Genomic DNA, 26,011 nt, shown 5'->3' with positions numbered 1-26,011 from the left:
AAGAAAGATGTATTTATATGTGTATAGTATGTACAACTGTGTATGAAATAGATTTTTGGTAAGACTTGAGCTGGCCACAAAGGAATTGGAAATTGTAGAGGAAGTTAACATGAGATGAGGACTGTAGGACAGGGCTACCTTGTCCCCACAGAGTTTTGGGAGAAGAGCAAAAAGACAGAAAATATGTGAAGAACAGGAGATGATGGAATCTTCCTTAGACTCATGGAGCAATTGGTGAGAACAACATCATCAATTCCCTCTCTCTAACAAATATCTCCAAGTGAGAGCTGGAGAGGTGGAAATTAAAGAGACATGTGGAAGATAATAGACTATATTTTAAATCAAAGACCCTTACCTAGATAGAGTGCCAAGAGAAAAATAGGTATGAGGCACCTCTATCTTTGTATTCTGTTAAAAACAGAATCTGGGGCAGCTAGGTGGCGCAGTGGATAGAGTACTGGCCCCGGAGTCAGGAGTACCTGAGTTCAAATCTGGCCTCAGACGCTTAATAATTACCTAGCCGTGTGGCCTTGGGCAAGCCACTTAACCCCATTGCCTTGCAAAAAATCTAAAAAAAAAATGGTATCTAATTGATCTATTCTTATTTTTCATAAAAAGCCATGATCAACTTCATCCTTGAATGCCCTTGTATCCTAGTTTTCATGGCATGAGGGTATGGAAAATCTCTGGGCGTCACACAGGAAAGAGAGAGAGACCTTTACTAGGGCAGAACGGGGATCCAAACCTATAAAGTTTTGCCTTTATTCCCATTAATTGGAGGTTTACTGAACAAATTATGCTATGAATAATGAAATAGTGTTTTGCTATAAGAAATGATTGAGCAGGCAGATTTCCAAAAAATCCTAGAAAGATATGAACAAAATGAAGTGCACAGAAGCAGAAGAACATTGGACAAAAAACAACAATATTATGTGGTGATCAACTATGAATGACTTTGCTTTTGTCAGCAGTACAAGACAATTCCAAAAGACTCATGATGGAAAATGCCCTCCACATCCAAGGAAAGAATTGATGATTTGAAGATCAAAGCTTTCCATTTTCCATGTTTCATTATTTTTTTTCATTTCTTTCTTTGACCTATTTCTACTTTCATGATGACTAAAATTAAAATATGTTTTAAAAGATTGCACAAAAATAACCCATATCACGTTGTTTACTGTCTTAGGGAGGAAAGAGATGAGGGAGAGAGGAAGAAAATTTGGAACTCAAATTTTAAGAAAAATTAATACTAAAAATTGTCTTTGCATATAATTGGAAGAATAAATCATTATTTTTTAAAAGGAAAGTTTTTCCCCTTTATGTGGAGATATAATCACAAGACATTAGTATACTTATTTCATAACTGCTCTTCTAAGGGTAGAGTTACCATGAACTTGAGGTCTTTTAAAATCTGTTCCAGTAGACACAAACCTAACATAGTGATCTCTAGGATTGCATATCTATATGCATGCACACAAATGTACATATAAACATATGGTACATGTGTAAAAATATATGCATAAATACACAGGGCATGTAGTCATTTTATATAGATACACATCACACACTCTATATGTGTATTTATATATAGGATGTGTATGTGTATGTAAACGTGTGTGTATTTTTCTAGGTGAGTTAAGTTGCAGAAAGGTCCTGATCTATATTGGCAGAGAATTTCTTTACTTAGGAGTTCCCTATTCTAATGAAATTATGGGTCCTATTCTGGTATGCCCATATATCTATATCTATATCTATATCTATATCTATATCTATATCTATATCTATATCTATATCTATATCTATATCTATATCTATATCTATATCTATATCTATCTATATCATCTATATCTATATCTATCTCTATATCTATCTCTATATCTATCTCTATATCTATATCTATATCTATATCTATATCTATATCTATATCTATATCTATATCTATATCTATATCTATATCTATATATATATACAGGCATACATACACATCGAAAACTTTTGCATCTTCTCTAATTTCTTCTAGGGGATGGATAGCATTTTTCTCCTCTCTATAATTATGAAAAATATTCATACTCAAATTTTTGATGTTTTGTCTATTTTGAGTTTTGATTCATTGGGAATACTATAATATGAAAAAAATGATAAAGCACAGCATCTTTTGAGATGGTATGACATGGTTGCTAGAGAGAAAGTCTCACGTTCAGGGACAGCTTCATTGAATTCCTGCCTCTGAGACATTTTGGTTATATGATCCAGGGCAAAGAATATCTACTTAGATTGTCCCTAGTTAGCTCTCAAGTTCTCTCCGGGAGCTATCCATATAAATGAAACCACATGCATATATACATACAATATGCACATTACAAACATACAAGCATATTTATATACACAAATGTAGATACCTATATAAAACATATTTATGCATATATAATCTTTTTGAGTTGACTTAATTATATGCACACATATATATATATAATTCCATATGTACTTTTTTATATGAATAAACACAGTGGAATCTAATGTGATTTCTTGCTTTACTGCTACCCAATTTTCCCTTTTGTTCCACAGATCTATTTTATGATTTTATTCACTATCAGTAGATCTGATAATTTCCCCTGAATAATAAGAGATCTGGCAGTGAACAGCCTTCTTTCTTTTTTTCCTCTTAATATTCTTGCTTGACTTCTCATATAAATTCTGCTCCGGTACCATCTTACTCTCTGATGTACTTCATTGATGCTTTGATTTGTAATTTATTAAATCTAGAAATGAGTTGGGGTAGGATTATTTGGAACGATGTTGTAGAATGAATACTGGATTTGAAATCAGAGGCTAATTTCAATCTTGTCTCTACAAATTAGAGGAAATTTGGAGGTATAGTGAAGATGGTATTGATTGCAAAGACATGAATTTCAATAAACACTAGATATGTGACCCAGAGAACTTGATCTCTAATTCTTCAATTTATTAATCTGTAAAATGAGGACATGATAACGGCACTTCTCTTATGGGGTCGACTTGGAGATCAAGTGGAAATATTTGAAAAGCTCTTTGTAAAGTTTAAAGCATGATTTAATTGGGATCTGTTGCTGTTGGTGCTGTTGTGGTTCATAGATATCTGACTGTGATCCCATTTTGAGCTTTTCTTGGCAAAAGAAATTCTCTAGCTCATTTAACAGAAGAAGCAAATGAGGCATACAGCTTAAATGACTTGTCCAGGGTCACACAACTAGTAAGGGTCTGAGAGAATTTGAATTCAGGTCCTTTTTTGATCCTAGGCCCGGAACTCTATGCACTGTACCATCTAGCTGTTATTGTGATCAATGCAGGAAGCCTGGCACTACATCTCCATTTTCTGAGGCATCCCCAACTTGAAGTTAGTAAGAACTGAGTTCTATTAAATTATACACTCTCCATCTGCCTCTGTTTCCTCATTTGTAAAATGAAGATCATAGAAGTGCTGCAAAGATCCACAATTTAGCACATATTAGGTGCTTGTAAATATGTAAAAGGGTAAGAATCCTACTCTGTGCCCTTCGACAAGTCACTTGGATTCTCCTCAGTTCAGTTTCCTGATCTTTAAAAAGAGTAGGTTAGAAAAGTTGATCTCAGACATCCCTTCTGATGTCTTCAGGATCTTGATCTATGTTCACATGGTGCTATATCCCTGTCCATGTTGTCTTAACTAAGCCATGCATATAATTTTCTCTCAAAATACTGTATTTCTGCTGTTTACAAAAAAACATTTTGAGATATCTTTCTATAGATCTTGGATTAAAGTCTAAGCCACTGAAGCTTAGTGGAAAGAACTCTCAGAAAATCTTTTTCTATTTACTAAGTGATATACCATCAATCAAGTCATTAAACTTTTTGAGAGCCCAGCTTTCTCATCTGTAAAATTAGTAGATTAGATTTAATGGTTGTTAAGATGGCATCTAACTCATAGACAAGAAGTGTGGAATAATAATAATGATAATCATGGCTGACATTTATGTAATGCCTTAAGGTTTATAAACAATATCTGAGGGGCAGCTAGGTGGCGCAGTGGATAGAGCACCAGCCCTGGAGTCAGCAGTACCTGAGATCAAATCAGGCCTCAGACACTTAATAATTACTAGCTGTGTGGCCTTGGACAAGTCACTTAACCCCATTTGCCTTCCAAAAAAAATAAAAAAAAACCCAACCAATATCTGATTTGATCTTCACCACTACTCTGGAAGCTAGGTGCTATTTTACAGTTGGGGAAAATGAGGCAGACATCTGTGAAGTGGTTTGCCAAGGTCAAATAAGACTGGATTTGAAATTAGGTCTTTCTGATTGCAGGTCTAGCTTCTTTCCACTGCACCATCTACCAGAGAAGTAAATAGGGAGTTTGCACCAGAAGCAAGAAGACCATGATTCCCTGTTGCTTATGTGACTCTGGGTAAGACACATAACCCTTTAGGACTCTAGGCAACTCTTTAAAGTGAGAGTTTTTGCAAATAAATTTTGATTTGTTAGAGGGTGTTACTATATTTATCAATTATCTAGTCCAGCTAAATCAAAAGTATATTTCCTATACCTATCCTTTTTGATTGAATTCTTATTTGAAATATTTTTCAGCATTGCAAATGTTAAATTTTTCTTATAAGATCCTCCATATTTCTATTAGTGATAGATGAAAACAGTGATGATTTCTGTGGGTTTGACTATATTCCATGAATTTCCTAAAGTCATCAATTTGGGGGGGGGAGCTTGTGTTTCTTATTTTTTTCATTGTATTATCTACAAAAAAGAGAACTTTTTTTTACTGTGTCTTTGCCAATGATTTTTATTTGAATTTATTTTTCATATCTTATTGCTATTAGTAGTATTTTAAAATTCCTATCAAGGATATTGATGCCTTGCTGGTGGAGTTGTGAATGGATCCAACCTTTCTGGAGAACAATATGGAACTATGTCCAGAGAACAATGAAACTGATCATATCCTTTGACCCCAAAATTCCAATTCTAGGTCTATATCCAGAAGAAATTATAAAAAAATGTGAAAAGTGCTACCTGTTCCAAAATATTCACAGCAGCTCTTTTTATAGTGGCAAAGAATTGAAAGTTGAGGGGATGCCCATCAATTGGGAAATGGCTAAACAAGTTATGGCACATGAATACTATGGAATACTATTGTTCTATAAGGAACCATAAATTATTGGACTCTAGAGAAGTGTGGAACACATTACAGGATCTGATGCTGAGCAAAGGGAGTAGAAACAAGAGAACAATGCTTGTGAGATGAACAACCTTGATAGAAGCAGCTCTTCTAGCCAGTCCAGGGACCTAGGACAACTATATTAGACTGACTGTGGACTATGTTATCCCCCTCTAGAGGAAGAAAATCAAAACCAAACAAAGCACAGGAAAAAAAAAAAACAACCAACCCTTCTGAATCTGATGAACACTTAAAAAAAATTATCTCTTATATATCTCTTTCCCTTAATCTTAATGCCTCATCAAAAAGTATTAATTTGCAAACATGTTTGACGAAATATGTATGTAAAATGCTAATCTGACTATTCCCTGCTGAGGGGAAGGGGTTGGGAAGGAAGGGTGGGGGGAAATTTTGCAAATTGGATATATGGATGTATATATGGATGAAAATAAATAACTATTTTTTTATAAAAGGCAAAAATTTCTATCATTAAGAACATTGCATGCAGTAATAGCAACATTGTTTTAAGAATGACCTTGAGCCACTAAGTCATTTTAGCTCATAAAAAAGACAAATTTAAAGATAAGCAACATATGAAGAGAGATACTATCTGTATCCAGAGAAAGAACTGATAAATACAAATATAGAATAATTTATATGTATATATATATTTACTCACACATTTAAATACACATATGTATACACATATGTATTCACATATATGCACATCTACACAATACACAATGCATGCAATATGCATAGGCATGTACATATCTATATCTATCAATCTATCATCTAGCTATCATCTATATATCTATCATTATCAATCTATCTTTCTATATCCATCATCTATCTATCATCTATCTATCTATCATTATCTGTCTATCATCTATCTATCATCTCTCTATATATCAGTCAATCATTATTTATCTATCAATTAATCTATTATCTCTCTATCAACCTATCATCTATCATCTATCTCTATCTATCATCTATGTTTCTATCATCTTTCTATTTATCTCTCATCTCTCATCTCTCTCTCTCTCTCTCTCTCTCTCTCTCTCATGTCTGATCCTAGCCACTTGTCATGTGGGAAAGGGATGAAAGAGCAAAGCGGAGGAAGGAAATTTACAAGATAACTTTTTTTATCTACTTGGAGGGTTGTTGTCCATGGTGGAATTTTAGTTTTGTGTGCAATCATCCTTTTTATTGTACTGAATTTTGGGGAATTGTTCCCTGAATTAAAAATAAATTAAATTTTTAAAAAAGTATTAGTGGACAGTTGGATGGAGTAGAAGCATTTCATAGGCTCAGAGCTTCTTTTAATTGTTTGGCTGTTGTGTAACTCCATTGTCTTGCTTTTCTGTGAAGAAGAGAATTTCTAACATATAGTTTAGTAATTATACAGCCCAGATTTACGCAATGTCACAAGAACACTGGCCCTAGAGTCATGAGAACCTGAGTTCAAATCTGCCCTTAGACATTTACTAGCTGTATGACCCTTCACAAGTCACTGAATTCCTATTGCCTCAAACACCAACAGCATCAACAAAAACAAAGAAATAGTGGGAATGGACAGTCTTAGAAATGACAGAATAAATATAGTAGGAACTAGTGAGGACTAAAACTTTGAGCTTTGGACTATGTGATCTGTGAAAATCTGGTAAAAAAAATTAAAAATGCAGTTTTAATAATATTAACCAGAAAAATCAACTTGACATTATCCTAACTTCTTATTTTTCCAACTAAGCTATTCCAGGCCCAATCTTGGGTACTGACTGTATTCCTAAATGATTACCCTTCAAAGAGAATATTAGAATTTAAAGGACCATCTTTGATTTCCTCAGGCCTGGACTAATGAGAAGCTAAATAATAAAATAAGGTACCATCATTGACATTTTTGAATTTTTTTAACTATGATTTTAAAAATGCTTTGGAAGATGATGATGTTTGATCAGCGTTCTGGTACATCAAAGTGAAGGAAAAAGTTATCAAGCCAATTATGACCATCAATTTCAATGCCTATTTCATTAAGGCATTGCATTTTTTCCTCTTCCTTTCTATAAGTGGTGATCAAGAATAAAGCCTTAGAACTTGTCATTATTTTTAAATAGACAACTCAGACCAAAGGGAACTATCTCTCCTTATGAAATTCTCACCAATTTTTGAGATTCCTCAAAGCATCCAGCAGCTCATATTTCCCCGAGGCACCACCTCCATTTATTTATTTCTTTATTTGAATGTCAGTGAGACAACTTTGGTGGAATATGTTTTGGAATGAAAATGATGCTGAATGGTAGAAAATTTACATAGTGATGCATATTCAAGACATTAAGTCAAATTAAGCAGAAAAACAGAGGCGGAGAAGGTGAAAATGTGACTAATTCACTAGAAAATGTTTTCCTTTCAGAAGCATCGGCAGCAACATTTTGCTTGTCAAATTGATCTTTGGCCTGTTTAAATGAGGGATTTCGTTCTGAGCCACCCTTCTTAGAAAGAGCTGATGAAACTTGTTTTAATTGCCATGAAAAAAATTAAGGTGTTGCAGGGTTTGTACAGTAACCTGGTACATCAGTAAAAGTGTGAATTTAAATCAGATGCAGTTGAAAGTCGGAAATTAACTACCAGGTGCCTATCCCTATTGGATTTGCATAAAAAATTCTCAGAGGTGAATTGGGACTATTTTTTTTTTTTGTTAGAAGTGTAACACTAAATTGAACCTATTACAAAGAGGTCAATTTTCCTAGTTGTTAAAGTGCTTTCTTTGAGCTCTTAGGTAGAGTCATATTGTCAATTCTAACATATAATCTATGTTAATATGTTAAACCTAATTAATGTCAATTAATATTAACATATAAACCAAACATATATAATAAATGCATATAATAACATACATATCCTTACACTATCCAGTCCCATTTCTTCATAGGATCACTCCTTAACTAACTGAGTAAGCTCTGAATTCCACTATTCCTTGTTTACACCCAATTAATTGTTAGCAAATCATGATTGGTTAGCACTACTTCTACATTCTCATTTTAATGGAAATGTGGATCTCTCCTTAGGACCACATATCAGTTGGGTATAGTTTCATAGAATCTCCCAGTTTCACAGAATCAAGACTTAAGGTGAACTTATTCTCTGTTCCCACTGCTACTTCCAAACCATTCCACAATGACCTATCATTTTTGAGGTCCACACAGTCTTTGTGTAATATCCTATCACAAACCTTTTGCTTCTGTCTGCTCACCTTTGAGTCCCTAAGAAATGTTCTCAGTGATTTCAGTAGACAATTCAAATCTTTCTCTCTTCCCTCCACTCCATTCCTTAGGACTTCAATATTCATATTTATGGTCTTGCTAATTCCCTGAATTCTCATTTTCTTAAACTCAGTTTTATTCACTTTCTTTTCCATTCTTTGCTACTTCAGCCACAGAGAGGTATAGTCACGTGTAAAACCTCTCCATATCTTACATCCAGAAATCTGGAATTGTAACTTTCTAACCACAGTTTCCTTTTCTTTCATATTCAGCCTAATCCTTGCTAACGACATGCTTTGGGTGTGATCTGGTTCCTAGATCCCAGGTCGTTTCCTCATATTCATTTTACCAGCTGTGACTCCATGTGCCTCCAGACTCAGCCTCAAACTCATCCAAGTCCTTGTCGAAGGTATATTTCATTTCCAATAATGTCTGTTCCAAATCTTTTCATCTCTTCTTTTCCCTTTGGTTAAAGTCCTATCCATATATGAGAAATTTTCCCTCATCTCCCTCCTCAATCAGCCCCTTTCCTCTGAGTTTACTCTCTATTTGTTCTGTATATCTCTCATTTGTACATAACTGTTTACAAGTTATCTCCCCAGTTCCCCAAGAGCAGAGATAGTCCTTTTCCTTTCTTTATATCCCTAATAATTAGTTCATTGCAAGGACTTAATAATTAAACTCTCAGACAATTCAAGTCCTTCACTCACACTGGACATTTTGTAGATATCATAATATTAATACGTTCAAAATCATACTCATCCTAAAAATGGTACTTGGACATATCTTCCAATTTAGTCAGTGAAAGATTCAGCATGCTCTAAACCTAAGAAAATTTATTATTGATAAACAAAACTGAAACAGTGGTCATATTATACATTCATGTCATCCCAATGACTTAAGAATATTTTTATCAGGGGCAGTGAGAGGGTGCAATGTATAGAACACTGGTGACCCTGGATTTAGGAGGACCTGAATTCAAATCTGAACTCGGTCACTTTACTAGATGTGTAGAGTGCATAAAATGGATTTGTAGCCTTCCAGTTCTAAATCTATCATTATATGATCCTAGAGGCCAGTCAATCTATTTTTGCCATTCCTTAAAAATGGTACTCCATCTCTGGTCTTTGTGTCTTTATAATTTCGATTCCGCATTCTTAGCATATCATTCCTTACCTCCTGCACCACTTAGAATGCTTGGTTTCCTTCAAGGTCAAGCTCATATGCCCGTCTTCCTGATCGCCTCATCTGTTGGTGACTATCTTCTGGAAATTACCTTACGTGTTGTTGCTATTGTTGACTTGTGTCTGATTCTTTGTGACCCATGGACCACAATGCACCGGGTCTTTCTATCTTTGAAGTCTAATCCAGGCTCATGCTCAGTGTTTCTATGACACTGTCTATCCACCTCATCCTTTGCCATCCCCTTTTTCTTTTGCCTTACATTTTTCCCAACATCAAGGTCTTTATCAATGCATATTGTCTTCTAATTATGTGGTCAAAGTATTGAAGTTTCAGCTTTTATATTTGAATTTTACACACACACACACAGACACAGACACACAGACACAGACACAGACACACAGACACAGACACACACACACACACACAAACATTACCTGATCCATAGATCTTAATGAATACTGTTTGATTACCCAATTGGTCAGGTCATATGCATCATATTGATCATTGAGCAATGGTTTATGGGGTGTACTGCCATCAGAAACCAGAAAGGAGGTGGACCCAGAGAGAGCAATGGAGAGTCCTTCTCATTGCTTCCAATTGTGGCACTATGACTCTGAGTCTGACAGGATTGAACTTCAGGAGAATTCTCCCCAATCTATAATACTGGGGTATAAAGCAATTTCTGTGGGTCATTTTTCTCCCCTTCCAGGAACATAATTATTACCTGAATGGAAGAGGTTGGTTTTATTGCATAGTTTTGTTTCATCATTTGTATTTGATGATTTATTTTTATCATCTTTTGACATAACAGAAAATAAATTTCATTTTGATCATGTTTCTCAAATTGGGGAGTTATGGGGAGGGGGATTCTAGAGACTGGTGTTCTGGAACATTTAAATAGGTATTCTATGGAGCTCCTGCCATGAGGCTTATTAGCAAAATCACCTCCCTACTCCTACACCATAGTCCTATAGCTTCTTTTTCCTCTTGTTAATAGACAGACAATAATATTTATTGAGCACCCTAACTTCCTCTGGGAATACTGTGTGAGATGCTTATCACCTCCCACAGTTCCTCATTCCCAGCTCATCCTTTCCTCATAGCCTTCCTTCTCTCAATGAATTAAATAAAACATGTTAGGAAAGATCTTATTCTAGTAATTTATTCTAGTAACATTCCAACTTTAGAAAAAAAATAGAAGTGAATTGAAAAGTCCATAAAACTTGGGACTGTCAAAAATAATTGAGAAAGACAAGATAGGGAATATTAGTAACCAAACAGGCAATCTTGACCCCATACTCTACAAAGCAGAGTACAACCTTGCTCCCTTACACTTTTGCCAATCTTACTTCATTGCATGCTGCTATGTGAGCAATATGATGTCAAAGAAATGTCCTTCTTAGTGTGTGTTACTCATTGAGTTTTTTTTATCTCTTTCCTTTTAGCCATTCTAACTAAGCTTGAGGCAAACATGAACATATGTAGTGACATAGTGGAAAATATTGTGGATTTGAAGTCAACTAAAAGCTCAGAGGCAACACAAACTAGGTTTCCTCCATCTTCCTCCTTTGCTGAGACTTCTTCATAAAAGTCGGATCTTTAATCCAGTTGAAACCATAGTCCATTAGACTTATTATAAATATGTATTAAGGAGCTCAAGGGTGTTTTCATGCCTTATAGGAAAAGAAAATACTACAAGAATAAAAAAAAAATCTTAAATTGCTAAGTTATCAGGAAAACTAAGACTGTTCCTTGATAGTCAATGACCATCTAAGTGTTTGAAGATATTTTAATTGCTTTGATTTATTACAAAATTTTATTCACTTCAATTTAGAGGTGCTATGATACAGGGGACAAAGGGTTGTTGGGAGTCAACAAGATAATGTAGAATCCACCAGGGAAGGGATCTCAATGGCTAGCTATACCATGACCTTACAAAGGAGAAAACAGATTGTGAAAGGTGGAATGACTTGCCCTGATCACAAAGGTAGTATATGAGAGGTAGGATTAGAACTCAAGTCCTCTGATTCTCAGACATTTATCTAGTTTTGTGACCCAGGGTAAGTCACTTAATCTCTCCCAGTCTCAGTTCCTCAACTGTAAAATAGATTGGACTCAATGACCTTTAAATTCTCTTCCATTTTAAAAGCTATGAATTCTAAAATTCTAAAATGTGCCACATTGTCTCCAGGTTCAAAGCAGACATTTTCAGACTGTCTCTCTATGGCAAGTCACTATTGACTGCCTGTGCTTGCTGAATTTACAAAATTAAAGAAACAATAGACATAATACAATGATGTAATACCACATGTCTCTACCAATTGGCTTGAGAAATCATTCCTACCTCATTTGGAAAGAGAAACAGAATCAAATGGAATATTAAACAGGGCAAGATCATTGTGTACTTGTAGAAAGGGATCTCGGATTGAGTCCCAGTTTTACCACTTCCTAGCCATCTGACCATGAATAAGAGACAACCTCTTTGAGTTTTGGTTTTTTCATTTATAAAATGGAAATAATAATATTTGTTCTGTGTAACCTCTCTGGATTGCTATAGAAATATAGGTTTAAATTCATTTTTCCTACAAATCCTCCAAGTTTAACTCATCTCTTAATGTTTCTGTGAAAGGAGTAAGGGTCAATCCTATTCTATTGTAAGGGTCAGAAGATACAAAGTCAGATCAGAATGGTTAGAATTATGTCATGATCTTAGTTGTTTTGAGAATCCCAAAGGGGGGCAGGGAGAAAGAAAAAGGGAAAGTTTCTTTTCAGAACTCCTTCAGTAGTTTCTATCTGTACAAGGACAGAGTTAAAAGGAAATTTTATAGGCAAGCCACTTAACCCCATTTGCCTTGCAAACAAAAAAAAAGATTTTAAAAAAAGGGAATTTTAATCATTTTCCCTAGAAAATTAAAGAAAGATGAATTTGATTTCCTGTTGTCATATAGCTAGATAGATATAGACAGTTATAATCTGAGTATATCTATCATCTATCTATCTATCTATCTATCTATCTATTGTATATCTATATCATCTATCTATCTATCTATCTATCATCTATCTATCTATCTATCTATCTATCTATCTATCTATCTATCTATCTATCTATCTATCGATCTATCATCTATCTATCTAAATATGAAAGAGCTATTGACATAGGAGAATAAGCACAGAATCTGAATTATTTAGACAAGGACATTAGAACCCATGACTCAACTTCTCTGCACTTGACCATCTTTTCTTCCTAAATAACAAAGGAAATATTCCTTCCTGGTAATTTGTATGATATGAAAGAATTTTCCAAAGGGCTTCAACAAGGTCCTCTTATATTTTTTGTATTTTGCTTATATTCTGCTCAGTCAGTTTCAAGTAGGAGTGAATTGCCTGTGGAACATTTATGAGATGTACTTGACATTTTGGGGTCCCTGATAGCTGAGTTACTATTAGAGAGGTCTGTTGTACTCCAAAAGCTGCAGGCAATCCAATAGTGATGGAAAATGGAATAGGAAGTTATGTTGTACCCTCAACTGACCTCATAGACCCTCAGGAAATGACCTTGTCCTTTTGAATCATGAATGAGGAAATGAGAATTCATAAATTGAAAGATATAGCTGGATAGACCCTCATCTATATTTGTAAATGTATGATTTATAATAGACAATTTTACTAACAGTCACTCCGGTCCATATCAGGTAAAAATATCTATTCTTTACCTTCAGTTGTTTTTTTTTTTAATCAAGATCCTATTACTAAAGAATATTTTAATTTTTTCTCATTTGTCCATTTTCAGAAAGTTATTATACAGTAGGTAGGGTTATTGTTTATTCTTTGTTCTTGAAGCGGATTGCTGACTTTAGCAGGATGATGTCTTGACTTGCAAGTGAATCCAATTTAAGTGAGGTAAGATTGGGAAGGGGGAGGAGGGAGAAAAAAGGGTAGAAGGAAAAGAAAAACATGGGATACTGGAAAACGAGGTTTTATTAAAGACTGTGCCATAGGAAAAACAGAAGTTACTTTGATTATATTAATGAGAAGTAAACGATTAAATGTTTGCAAAAGATATCAGAAGTAAAAAATGTTCAAGACCAAGAATTCGGCTTTTTCTTTTAACAATGAACCTCCTTGGAAGTCATGGGGAAGGAGGAGAAAAGCCTTCCTTTAGCTACTTTCCCATATTCTTTGAATTGAAGCTGTGCTTAGTTTTACGTTTGTAAGATCCTGGCTACCAGAGAGGGAGATTCTATTCCATTCCATTTAGCCTCTCTCCCAAAAGTGCAATGGAGAACATATAATGGTTTAGTGCAGTGAGAGCGGGGAAATTTTGGCTAATCCCAATGTTTCATTCAACAAGTCCTTAAACTACATACCAGGGGTTCTCAACTGAGGATCTAGGGACTTTTATTTTAATATTTACTAACTGTATTTCAACATAATCAGTTTCTTTTGTAATCTTATGTATTTCATTTAATGCATTTAAAATGTTAATCTATACTATGGAAATGTTTTGCATGACTAAAAAAGTATAATCTATATCAAATTGCTTGCTTTCTCAAGAGGGGATGGGACAAAGGGTGAGAATTTGGAATTCAAAGTTTAAAAATGAATGTCAAAAATTGTTGTTGCATGTAAGCAGGAAAAAATACTAAATAAATTAATTTTGAAAAGGAAGGAAAAAGTAAAACTATTACTTTAATAAGGGGTCTGCAGATCTCATTTGTGATGTAAAAAATGGGAAAAAATGCTGCTCTTCCCCAAAGACTGAATTTCTTTTTCTTCTTCAATTTTCAAGGCAGTTTATACTTTGGGGCATTACTTTCCTTTGTTTCTGTTCTTTTTCATTTTTCTCATTTTTCTTTCAGCCTTCAAAGTATGGGAAAGCAGTAGCTCCCACAAAACAATTCTCTTTCTACTCATATTTAAACTATTTAAAGTTTTGCCTGGGAGAGTACAGAGGAGTTAGAAAATGATTGAGCACAGAATTGCCTTATTTTTGTCTCATCTTTTGATTCTTGAGCTATATTCTGGGAAGTTTGCATTAAAACTGTGGACATGTGTGGCATACCAGGGATTCATTCTATACCCAATGGGCATGTAATCCAACCATTAACTGAAAAATAATTCCCTCTACAAAGTATCCAACTTGTTTTTAATCCAATCTTTGCCTAAAGAGCTCCAACAAGGAAGGACCCAAATGGAAGAGATTCTTATCTTCTTATTACTCCCCTTTCTCCCCCTACCTCAAAGTATATAAACCCTGGAGAGATCTATATAGCTTTATGACTTTTTATTGTGTCCCAACAAGACCTGTGCTGATTCACGTCTTTTAATTGAATGGGTAGCTTTCTGGGAAACTGTGGTAAATCTATTTCATAGAGCTGCCAAAGCTTTGGAGGAAAATTAGAGAGAAGTGCTATAAAATGCCTACTCTCTGAAAGAAAAAGGCTATTAAGTGTTAAGAAAGAATTGTTGATGAGAAAATGTATATAAGATTATGAGAACAGCATGACCAATAATATTATAATGAAAATTGGATGAATGAAAACATTAGCTTTTTTAGAAAGTAATATAGCTTACAGAAGGAAAAGAAAGAGGAAAAAGAATTGTATTCTGGAGATTCTTGGCTTAGTTCAGTTACCATTACTGATTTTTGACTTGGGGCCGGGTACTTTGTTTCTGGGAAGCCAGGTGGCACAGTCAATAGAGCAATGGAACTAGAGTCAGAAGATCTGAGTTCAAATCTAATCTCAGATACTTAATAGCTGTGCTATAAACTTACAAAGAAGTAAATTTAATTCTGAGGTTAAGAGATAAAAAGGAAAGAAAATTTCCTAACAATTACAACTGTACAAAAAAGGGAAAAAATGGGCTATCTTAGTAGCTGGTTTCTCCATTAGGAGGTCAATGAGATCCCCCCCAATTCTGTATTTCTTTGGTTGAATTTTCATATTTTAAAATGGGAATCAATAAAATAGTGATACTGCCCATTTACTAGATACATTGTAGTATGAAATGAAATAAAATATTCTATAAATCCCTTCAGGTATTTTATTCATCGATGATTTGAGGTGAGAGATAGGTAGTCATATATGATGGGAAGAGCACCAGACAAGTCAAATTGTGCCCTAGACACTTGAGAGCATTATGAACATTGCTAAATCACTTAATTTCAATAGTCCTTAACTTTCCTATCTGGAAAATGGAGACAATAATGATACTTCACTACCTGTCAGTGTTTTGTGAGAAAAGTTCTTTGCAAAACTTAAAATACTTTGTTAATGTAGTTTGATTAAAGTTTGGATTGTTAATGTTTACCATCTCCTCTCTTCTTCCCTTCCCCACCCACCAAAAAAAAAAAGCTTTATTATGACAGTGCACACATCTAGTGACAATCACATCCATGCCAGAGAAGTATAAAATTGGGACAGTATTCTTTTCAAAAATATTCTGATTTTTCTATCATAACAGAAAGTCTTGGACTGTGGGATGTTTGAGTGACAACATGAATATCTTTTGGTAAAGTTATCTTAAAAATTTGCTAGAGTTTAATAATAGGTGGTCTCAAATATTTTCCCTCCCCTCACACCATAAATATAATGCTGCCTAGAACAAAATGAAATTTGGAGGTTTTGCTGAAAGTTCTCAAATGATTTCTCAAAGTACTTAGTATTTGCATTTCTAAATAGTAGAAATTAAGTATATGTGAACAAATTTCTAGGGCATCTTATGTCAGTGTTTCCCACATTAATATAATAGTGCAGTTCAAAAAAGTAGGATCCAATAGTTAAAAGATCTGGGTCCCAGTCTCTGGCTCTGAAATAAGCTGACAATTTTGTATTAAATTAAGAGTTCTGCCACTTCTATGATCTAAATAGTCCAGGCCCTCAGAGGAACTTGTAATCAAATAAAGAAGTTGCCAGACAAACTTTCAACAAAAATGGGAAGCTATAATTTTCTAATGGGAACAATTAAAGAATGCTTTAATGAGAAATCTATATGGGAGCTGGGTCTTGGAGCAAGGGAAGTAATTCTTTACACAGGGAATATGACAAAGTCTCTTATATAAGACTTTAAATTATTTTTATTTTACTTAACCTTTCTGTTCTATAAGTCACTAAATGTTCTTAGTGTCACTCTGGTTCAACCTTAACCTTCATGGTTGCAGCAAACCCTGGGCACACTGGCTCAGGGTTATGTTTATTTTTATTTGATTTCTAACTTGTAGCTAGCAAATGCCATTATTATAATTGCAGTAATGCCCAACATTATCCACAACTACAAAATGTCTGGGAGATCAAGGTATGGATTTAAAATCATTAAGAGCATCATATTAAGAGATAGACAAATCTGCTGGATTTAACTGGATAGAAATTCAAATTTTTTTTTTTTCCCAGAGCTTTAACTAACCATGATACATTTGAAAATTCTAAATGTCATAGGCAAATCTTTGAAAAATATAATTCCAACTCTATATTTAGAATCCAGGTCATTTTTTTTTCTTTATCATGGGAGTCATAATAACATAGGGCTGTTTTTCTCAATCTCAAATGAAGTTTGGAACTGTAGACCTATGAACCATTTACATTTTCTACCATATACCTGTTCCAATTAAAGAGGTATGAAAGCTACCTGCTAAAATTCTACTTCGTTATGTTATCATGGGTCATGCTAGGGCAAGAATAAGAAAATCAAGACCTCAATTAAGGTCTTCTTGTCTCTAAGTCCAATATTTTTTTCCCACTGAATCATCTCCTAGTGATTTCTTTGCTTTGATCTTAATTTTTGTGAAAATAATTTCTTAATGATAATGTTTTGAAAAGCAATTAAATACCAAGCTTTAATCAGTGATTTTTCAACCGATAAGCCCTTTAAAAAGTTAAAAAGCACTCCTTTGGCATTTCATTTTGCAAGATTTTTGTAAAAAATAATTAATTGGCTTATTTCATAATTCTAAATATTTCTCTCCAAATGTCAAGAATATTTCACTGGCTTGAAGTTTTTTTTTTTTTTGGTAAAACGTTCTAAAATCACATTGTGATCTTGTACCTTCCTCTGATCCAGATGAAAAATACATCTCTTTAATAACTAGTATATATTTGAATACCTCCTATGCTTGCCAGTTGATGCCTAATTGTAAACAGCAATGAAGACCAAGTCAAATGTGGAAATGACAAGTCATCCCTCCTACCTAGGTGTGTGCTTATGGCAACCTGTCACACAATAAATCGAGATTTAGACTTATACACATAGACCTAGGTGAGTTTGGGTGTAATTCATTTTGACATTTGAGAATAAAATGTGGATCAAATTAAGATTGATTTAATTCTCCTTTAGCTTTGTGGATGGACTAAAATGACACTAAAAGTGGACGACACTCAGGATATGTTCATATAGAAATAAAAATTTCTAGGATGTTGCAAAAATAACAAAGTGGATAAAGTCAGGAAAATCTTGGTATGGAAGTAGGGAAAACATACTGATTGTGTGACCTTGGTCAAGTCACACAACTCTTGACTGCTAACGATTATAAATTACATTAACAGGTATTGATCTGAATTGGGGAAAATGAGAAAATTCCCTTATTCCAATGAAATCATAAGTCTAGTTCAAAAAAAGAAAATAATAATTCATATTTTCCTAGTGCTCTTAGGCTTATAGAGTATTTTTTCTCACAGAACTCTATAGAATTCACCAAATAGGTAGAAATATTCTTATCTTTGAATTCAGCAAATCTAAATGTCCATTCTTACACTGATAATGATTATCCATTGGACCTAGGATTTTAACTCAGAATTCTGAACTTGCGTCAAAACCTGCTACATCATATACCTTTGCTTGGCATTTAAGATTTTTCACACTTGGTGTGAAAAAGGCTTGGGCCAAGCCTCACTATTTACACTCCTCAAAAGCATATTTCATTTTCTGTCCATCATGCTTTTGCTCATCCTCTTTGCCTAAATTCTTGCCCTATTCTTATTCCACATTTCAACTATCAAGATTCTACTTGGTCTTCAAGGCTCAACTCCAATGCCGCTTCCTTCATCTTATGCTGCCTTAGCTAAAGAGCCCAACTTTGACCTGGAACTCAAGATCCTATGCCTGAGACTCTGTGAGAGCACTCATTTTAGCTTGCCTGGACCCAGACTCACCACAGAATTCCTTGTCCATCTTAATACCATTGAATCCTCCCTACCCTATCCCATAAATCTGAATCTGAGAAGAGTAATCAAACCAACACTAGCATTCCTTTGCCTCCAAAATATCCCCACGACCTCTGACTTCTCTGTGCCTTTTGTCCACTCTCAGTACTCTTGACCCTTCTCCTTTGTTTTCTCTCTCCCTTTTCCTTCCTTTCTCTTCTCCTTTTCCTCCTTTCTCTCTCTCTCTCTCTCTCTCTCTCTCTCTCTCTCTCTCTCTCTCTCTCTCTACCTTTCTCTATCATCTATTGTATTTCTCATTTATCATTTATCTCTGTCTACCTACTCTCTAAATCTGTCTGCCTAACAGTTATCTTTCTGTTCATCTATCTACCCATCCATTCATCTGTCCATCCATCCATCCACCTATTATCTATCTATCCATCCATCTCTCTGACTAATATTTATCTTTCTATTCATTATCTATCCATTATCTATCTTCTATCTATATATGTCTATCCTCTCTCTCTCTCTCTCTCTCTCTCTCTCTCTCTCTCTCTCTCTCTCTCTCATATCTATCTTATTGTCTTATTCAGCTTTTCCCCACTATTTGGCTGAGCAACTTGCACAAAGTAAGCATTTGATAAATATTTCTTGAATGATTGATTAAATGAGTTTCAAATTTGCCAGTCATTACAAAAATAAACTGATGGAAAGTACTAAATTAAGGTCACTAGGAAATGGCATCAACAACAGCAACAAAATCTCACAATCCCAGGTTATGTCATCTCATAGCGGAGCCTGACAGTCAAAAGCTATGCGAATTTCTAGGTTTATTGTCAATTGATAGGAATAAATGAAAGAAGATATAGAGTAAAGATGAGTAGACAACCTGAGCCAAGAAAAAAATACATGGGTACCTCCCCCTTGTGCCTCTCCCCCCAGATTACCCCCCACATACATCCGTGTGCGTGCGCGCACACACACACACACACACACACACACACACACACACATGTTTCTGGGGAAGAAATATTACCAAAATGAGATTAGCCCGATTTGCTTCAAATTGTTTAAGATTTTAAAATGATCTAAAATAATGGATCCAGGGAAAACAATTAGATTTATAAAACTTCTAGAAGAAAATACAAAGAAAAAAAGTGCTCTTAAGTCTTTTAGCTATATTTTACTGTGTTTGTGGACGATAAAGTAGTTTAATTTATTCTACTTGCATCATGTAAGTAGATCAGAACTTAATTCTCTGCTATCTTCTGTGGAATTATATTCCATGGTTGATTTATTAAAAACAATCCCTTCTGAATGAAGAACTAGCATTAGAATCTAATCAGTTAACCTTGTTTTTCTTCTCCATTGTCTTTCTGAAGAGAACTAAATGGAGCATGAATCACCATTTTTTTCCCCTTATTATGCCATGGCTCCCCAGGACCAGGACTTATCCCATTAAGCAGCCCAATGCATACACACACACACACACACACACACACACACACACACACACACACACACACGACAGCCTCACTTTACCTTGAGCTATATAAGGTGTGATCTCCTCTCTAATGGGAAGACCTGTTGGTCTTGGGGCAGGGGCTGGAGGTCTGTTTATAATGAAAGACCTGCCACCAATTTTCTTCTTTATACTCCCATTGGCCAAGATTATGTCATATTCATTCTCATCAATTTCTGCAGAGGTGTAAGGGTCTTCCTCCTCTTCTTCATCTTCTTCTTTCCTTTCTTTTTCCCTTTTCAGCTCCCCCTCTGTCTCTTTTTTACCTCCAAGTTCACACCGACCGTGGCTTCGTTCACTTTGTCCTTCTAGTATTTTTCCTGCAATAAAAGATTTTGATACATTTAAACCTCATGCTACATACAGCATATTTAATGCATATTACACGATCACATTCCTCAAACAGTTTACTATAACATTATATAGCATGATACATGGGAGAATGAGTCAAGCAGCAAATATTTAGTCATTTAATATGTTCCAATAATAAGCGATCTAATTCCTAGTTTCAGGAGGTAGCTAGAAATCTCAGTGGATAGATCTGGGCTTGAATTTAGGAAGACCTGAGTTCAAATTCACCTTTAGATGTTTTATAAGTCATGAGACTCTGAACACTTAACCTCTGTTTGCCTCTATCCATTGTAAAAAGAAATGGGAAATAATTCCAGTATCTTTGCCAAGAAAACTCCTTTGTCAGTTGGCTCTCTGGAGTTATGAAGAATTTAATATCACAGTGGATAGAGCATTAGTTCTGGAGTCAGGAGGACCTGAGTTGAAATCTATTCTCAGACAATTGATACTTACTAGCTGTGTGACCTTGGGCAAGTCACTTACCCCTTTGCCTTGCAAAAACAAACAAAATAAAAAGAATTGGAAATAATTGAACAACTGAACAACAATGGGTCAATGGTGGGTAGAGATACAAGGAAAGGCAAACACATGGTCCCTACCTACAAGGAGCTCACATTTCAGTGCAGGAAGACAATACTAAGAACACCTGCAAAATCTAAATGGGTGGCAGTCTCAGAGAGGAGGTTCTCTCAATGAAAATTGAGATATAAGACAAGAAAGGTTTCTTCTAAAAGATGAATTTGTTAGTCTTGAAGGAAGTAAGGAAATAAAAAAAGTCAAAGAGGAAGAAGGTTAGGAGATGAACTATAATATCTATAATGACAAAGCCACCATTTTTTCCTTGATTGTAGAACTTGTGGAAGAGAGTAAAGAGACTATAAAAATGGGAAGAGGATGGGTTAAGAAGGGCTTTCAACCTAAATTAAGCTACTTATTTAGTGCCCTACCAATCAAAATTCCCCAAAATTACTTTCATGAGTTAGAAAAAATTGTAAGTAAATTCACATGGAGAAAGAAAAAGTCAAGAATTTCCAGGGATTCAATGAAAAAAGTGCAAAAGAAGGTAGATTAGTCTTACCAGATTCAAAATTTATATTATAAAGCATCAGTCATCAAAACTGTCTGGGATTGGCTGAGAAAGAGTGGTAGATCAATAGAATAGACTAGATGCAATAGCAGGAAATGATTATAGTAATCTGCTGGTTGATAAACCCTAGGAGTCCAGCTACTGGGATAAAAACTCTCTCTTCGATAAAAACTGTTGGGGAAAATTGGAAGTTAGTATGGAAGGAACTTGGATTAGACCAACACCTCACACCCTATACCAAGATAATATCAAAATGGATACAGGATTTAGACATAAAAAACAATATCATAAGCAAATTGGAGATCAAGGAATAGTTTACCTGTCAGATCTATGGAAAGGGAAGCAGTTTATGACCAAGGAAGAGATGGAGAGCATCATTAAAAACAAACTGGATAATTTTGATTATATTAAATTAAAAGAAACTTTAGCACTGACAAAACCATTGTAACCAAGATCAAAAGAAATGTAGTAAACTGGGAAACAATTTCTGACAAAGGACTCATTTCTAAAATATACATAGAACTGAGTCAAATTTTTTTTAAAAGTAATTCCTCAACTGGCAAATGGTCAAAGGACATGCAAAGGCAATTTACAGATGAGAAAATTAAAGCAATCCATAGTCATATGAAAAATTGATCTAAATCTCTACTTATTAGAGAAATACAGATTAAAGTATCTCTGAGGTACCACCTCACACCTCTCAGACTGGCCATTATGACCAGAAAGGACAATAATCAATGTTGAAAGGGATGTGGGAAATCTGGGACACTAATGCATTGTTGGTGGAGCTCTGAACTCATCCAACCTTTCTGGAGAGCAATTTAGAATTATATCCAAAGGGCAACAAAAATGTATATACCCTTTGATCCAGCAATACCACTATTGGTTCTATACCCTGAAGAGATGATGAAAAAGAGTAAAAACATCACTTGTACAAAAATATTCATAGCAGCCCTATTTGTAGTGGCAAAGAATTGGAAAGTGAGTGAATGTCCATCAATTGGGGAATTGCCTAATAAACTGTGATATATGTATGTCATGGAACATGGAATTCAGGAACATCTGGGAAGGATTTGCATGAACTGATGCTGAGTGAGATGAATAGAACCAGAAAAACATTGTACACCCTAACAGCAACATGGGGGTGATGATCAACCTTGATGGACTTACTCATACCAGCAGGACAACAATCAGACACAACTTTGTTATATCCGCAATGTAGAATACCATCCGTATCCAGAGAAAGAATTGTGGAGTTTGAACAAAGACCAAAGACTATTACCTTTCATTTAAAAAACCCATTATCTTATTATGCAGTTTTGCTATTTCTTATACTTTCTGTTTCTTCCTTAAGGATATGATTTTTCTCTCATCACATTCAACTTGGATCGATATATACCATGGAAACAATGTTAAGACTAATAGATCGCCTTCTGTGAGGGGTGGGGGAGGGAAGTGAGATCAAGGGAAAAACTTTAAAATTCAAGATAAACAAATAATTTTTTTTAAAAAAAGAAGGGTTTTCAAAGCAAAACTGAGCATATTTTGTCCTCTGCCCGGTGAGTTTTAGAATGGGTGAATGGGACCCATAACCCATGGTGAGACCTCTACTTTAGGAAAATCATTATGCTTGCTAAGATCTCATTGAAGGGTGGATGGGAATGGGGAGAAATCTGAAAGGAGGGAGATTGCCAGAAGGCTTTTATAATAGTTGAGGTAGGAAATGAAAAGGGCCTGCACCAAGCTTTGGTCAACTCTCCTACCCTCTGTTCCTTCATCTGTAAAATGGAGATAAAAATACCAGTACTACTCAGAATTGTGTAAAATAACGTAAGATAAATATATAATGCATACTGACCTGAGAGGTATTTTAGAAGGAAGTTGGTTTACAGAACTTATAGTGATCAATATACAAATTATCACTGATGAACCTATTTTTCTTGCTATGCAGCTTCAGATGGTTTCTAATAATAATTAATTCATGCATAAACTGACCTCAATTGAGAAATCAAGGAAAATTACTTTTACTTTTAGCAAAATGGTACATATAGAGGGTCGGGTTTTTTGATATATTCCAAACACGTCTTTTTGTCTGCAGACAAAAAAAAAGTCTTTGCCTTATCTTGTGATCATCAAATAGCAGTTTTTGATTGGATCTGTTCTGGAACCTTTCATGAGAGGTGAATTATACTACAAAGGCAAAAACCAGAAGTCCTTCACAGAATGTCTTCTGATTTTTCAAACACAGACTACACTAACATTTGAAACTATATATAGAGCAAAAACATGAAGTTATGGAAAAAGCAAAGGAATTAGGTTTGAAGACATCTAGAGATGTCAGTTTTTCTATCTGGGTTTGTGATTTACTTGCATTTTGAAATGAACACAGAGGTTACCTGACAGTATTCCCAAGATATTTCTGTGAGTTAGAGGAGAACTTTTTTAATGGGTTGTTGGAAGAATGCTGCTCACTGCTTTGGCTGAAGTATCACAACATCAGAAGCAAGAGATGAAAAGTGTCTAAAAGGTGTCTTTTCTGGGTGTTCACAGATTCTCACATTTGAATTAAAACTTGAAGAATCCTCCTTTCCCAGTGATCAGGAGGATATATCAAGGGAAGAATCTTTATTGAGGAAAACAATATTTTGAAAGGAGAATTAGGGACAGAATCATAAGAGGGTGGTTTGGTTTTTTTGGGGAATATCATTAGACTATAAGATAAAGATTGCAGGATCATTATTCTGGAGGTGGAAGGCTCTCGAGTCCAGTACTTACATTTTTACAGATGAAGAAACTGAGACCTGGGTAGGAAAGTGACTCACCTATGGATAATAGTAAGCATCAGGGGTACAATTTGAAAATTTCTTTAACTCCAGATCATTTCTTTTCCATTTTTCTTTTTTCCCCCATGTTAGATATGTGTTAGATACAATTGATTCAGTTCAGGTCAGTTCAGTTCAATTTAACAGTTATCGAGTTATCTAATAAGTAGCCAACACTGACTTTTAAAAATCTCACTGTGATTTAGCTTTTCCACTTCTGAATAATTTGCAATGTTGAAATTTTGACCTAATGACTTGTCTTCCCTTGACAGCATCCTGAGGTAAAACCAGATAAATGAGTGTAGAATAGTTTTCTCATGTTCCAGTTTTTGAGTAGAATATGTCAAATATATAAACTTTTAGAACACTCTTATCAAATTTTTCCAACTCCTCTTTTTCACCTACCTCCTTGCTCCCTGCCCTTATCCTGACCTTTACACCCATAGGAGATGAACCTGATAAAGGGGGATAGCATCTTTTAATTCTTATTTTATATCTCAACACTTGACTAAGAAACTAGTAATAACTTTGATAAATTATCAATAATGAAAACCAACCATCATACTATTTAGAAATTATAAGCACACATTTTATTACAGACTGAGAAGTGATTCTCTCTTGTTGACCTCTCAAACCTTTAAGGAAGAGGGAAGTCAGCCAATAATAACTCTGCTTCAAAAAAGTTAAGTGACTTGACCAGGAACATACACATCCTCACAATTTTCTCCATGCCTCACTGATACTCTCTAGTCTTTCTTTCTTTATTAGGTTACCATTTATTCAGTGTTTACAGAGTACTGAGAATGATGCACAGTTTACCTAAGACATAGTCCCAGCTCGCATGGAGCTTTCACTCTTGGGGTGGGGGTAGGGGTAAGGTATAAGGCACAAAGATATATAATTCTGATGCAGAAGATTATAGGAGAGGAATATTGAAGAATTACCAAATAAATGCTATGTCAAGTATGAGGAGTTGATATCATTAAGAGACTTATATTTTTGTATATAACCATAGAGGGAATTTTTTTTGCTTAGATATGTTTATTTGTTAAAAAAAAATCCATTTTTTCCTTTTCCTAATAAAGTGGAGGTAGGAGGGAAAGAGAATAGATATCTAGTCATTAAAAAAGGAAAGATGAGGATGGTGCTACAGATGGGAAAAGTTGCATGCACTTTCAAATGATGTCATAGTTTTATTAGTTTTATTTAATTATTTTAGCTAATTATAAGAGACCTCTCTCAAAATGGAGATCTGAAAGATCTGTGCATATTTATCACGTAAAAACAAAATGCATCAATACCACTTAAAATAAAACTAAGGGGAGGGCAAGCGAAGAAGATATCCTGTAGGACAAGGATTTGAGGTATATCATGGTTTATTTATTTATTTGGGTTATAGACCAGAATATCTTAATCTAGCATCTATAGACTTTTTTTTTAGGTTTTTGTGAGCAATGGAGTTAAGTGA

General features: G+C 34.8%; 1 protein-coding gene across 1 annotated transcript in view; it reads right to left on the bottom strand.

The window, feature by feature from the left end:
- The window catches only part of BANK1 (B cell scaffold protein with ankyrin repeats 1), a 485,960-nt gene that overhangs the window by 38,163 nt on the left and 421,786 nt on the right, over positions 1–26,011 (bottom strand). Inside the window, exon 10 of the mRNA XM_074228107.1 lies at positions 20,304–20,603. Coding sequence (XP_074084208.1) covers positions 20,304–20,603 — 300 coding nt within the window. The remainder of the gene's footprint in view (positions 1–20,303; positions 20,604–26,011) is intronic.

The sequence above is a fragment of the Macrotis lagotis genome, chromosome 3 (genome assembly GCF_037893015.1).
Source record: "Macrotis lagotis isolate mMagLag1 chromosome 3, bilby.v1.9.chrom.fasta, whole genome shotgun sequence".
NCBI classification, from domain to species: Eukaryota; Metazoa; Chordata; class Mammalia; order Peramelemorphia; family Peramelidae; genus Macrotis; species Macrotis lagotis.
This window is presented reverse-complemented; position numbering and strand designations above follow the sequence as displayed.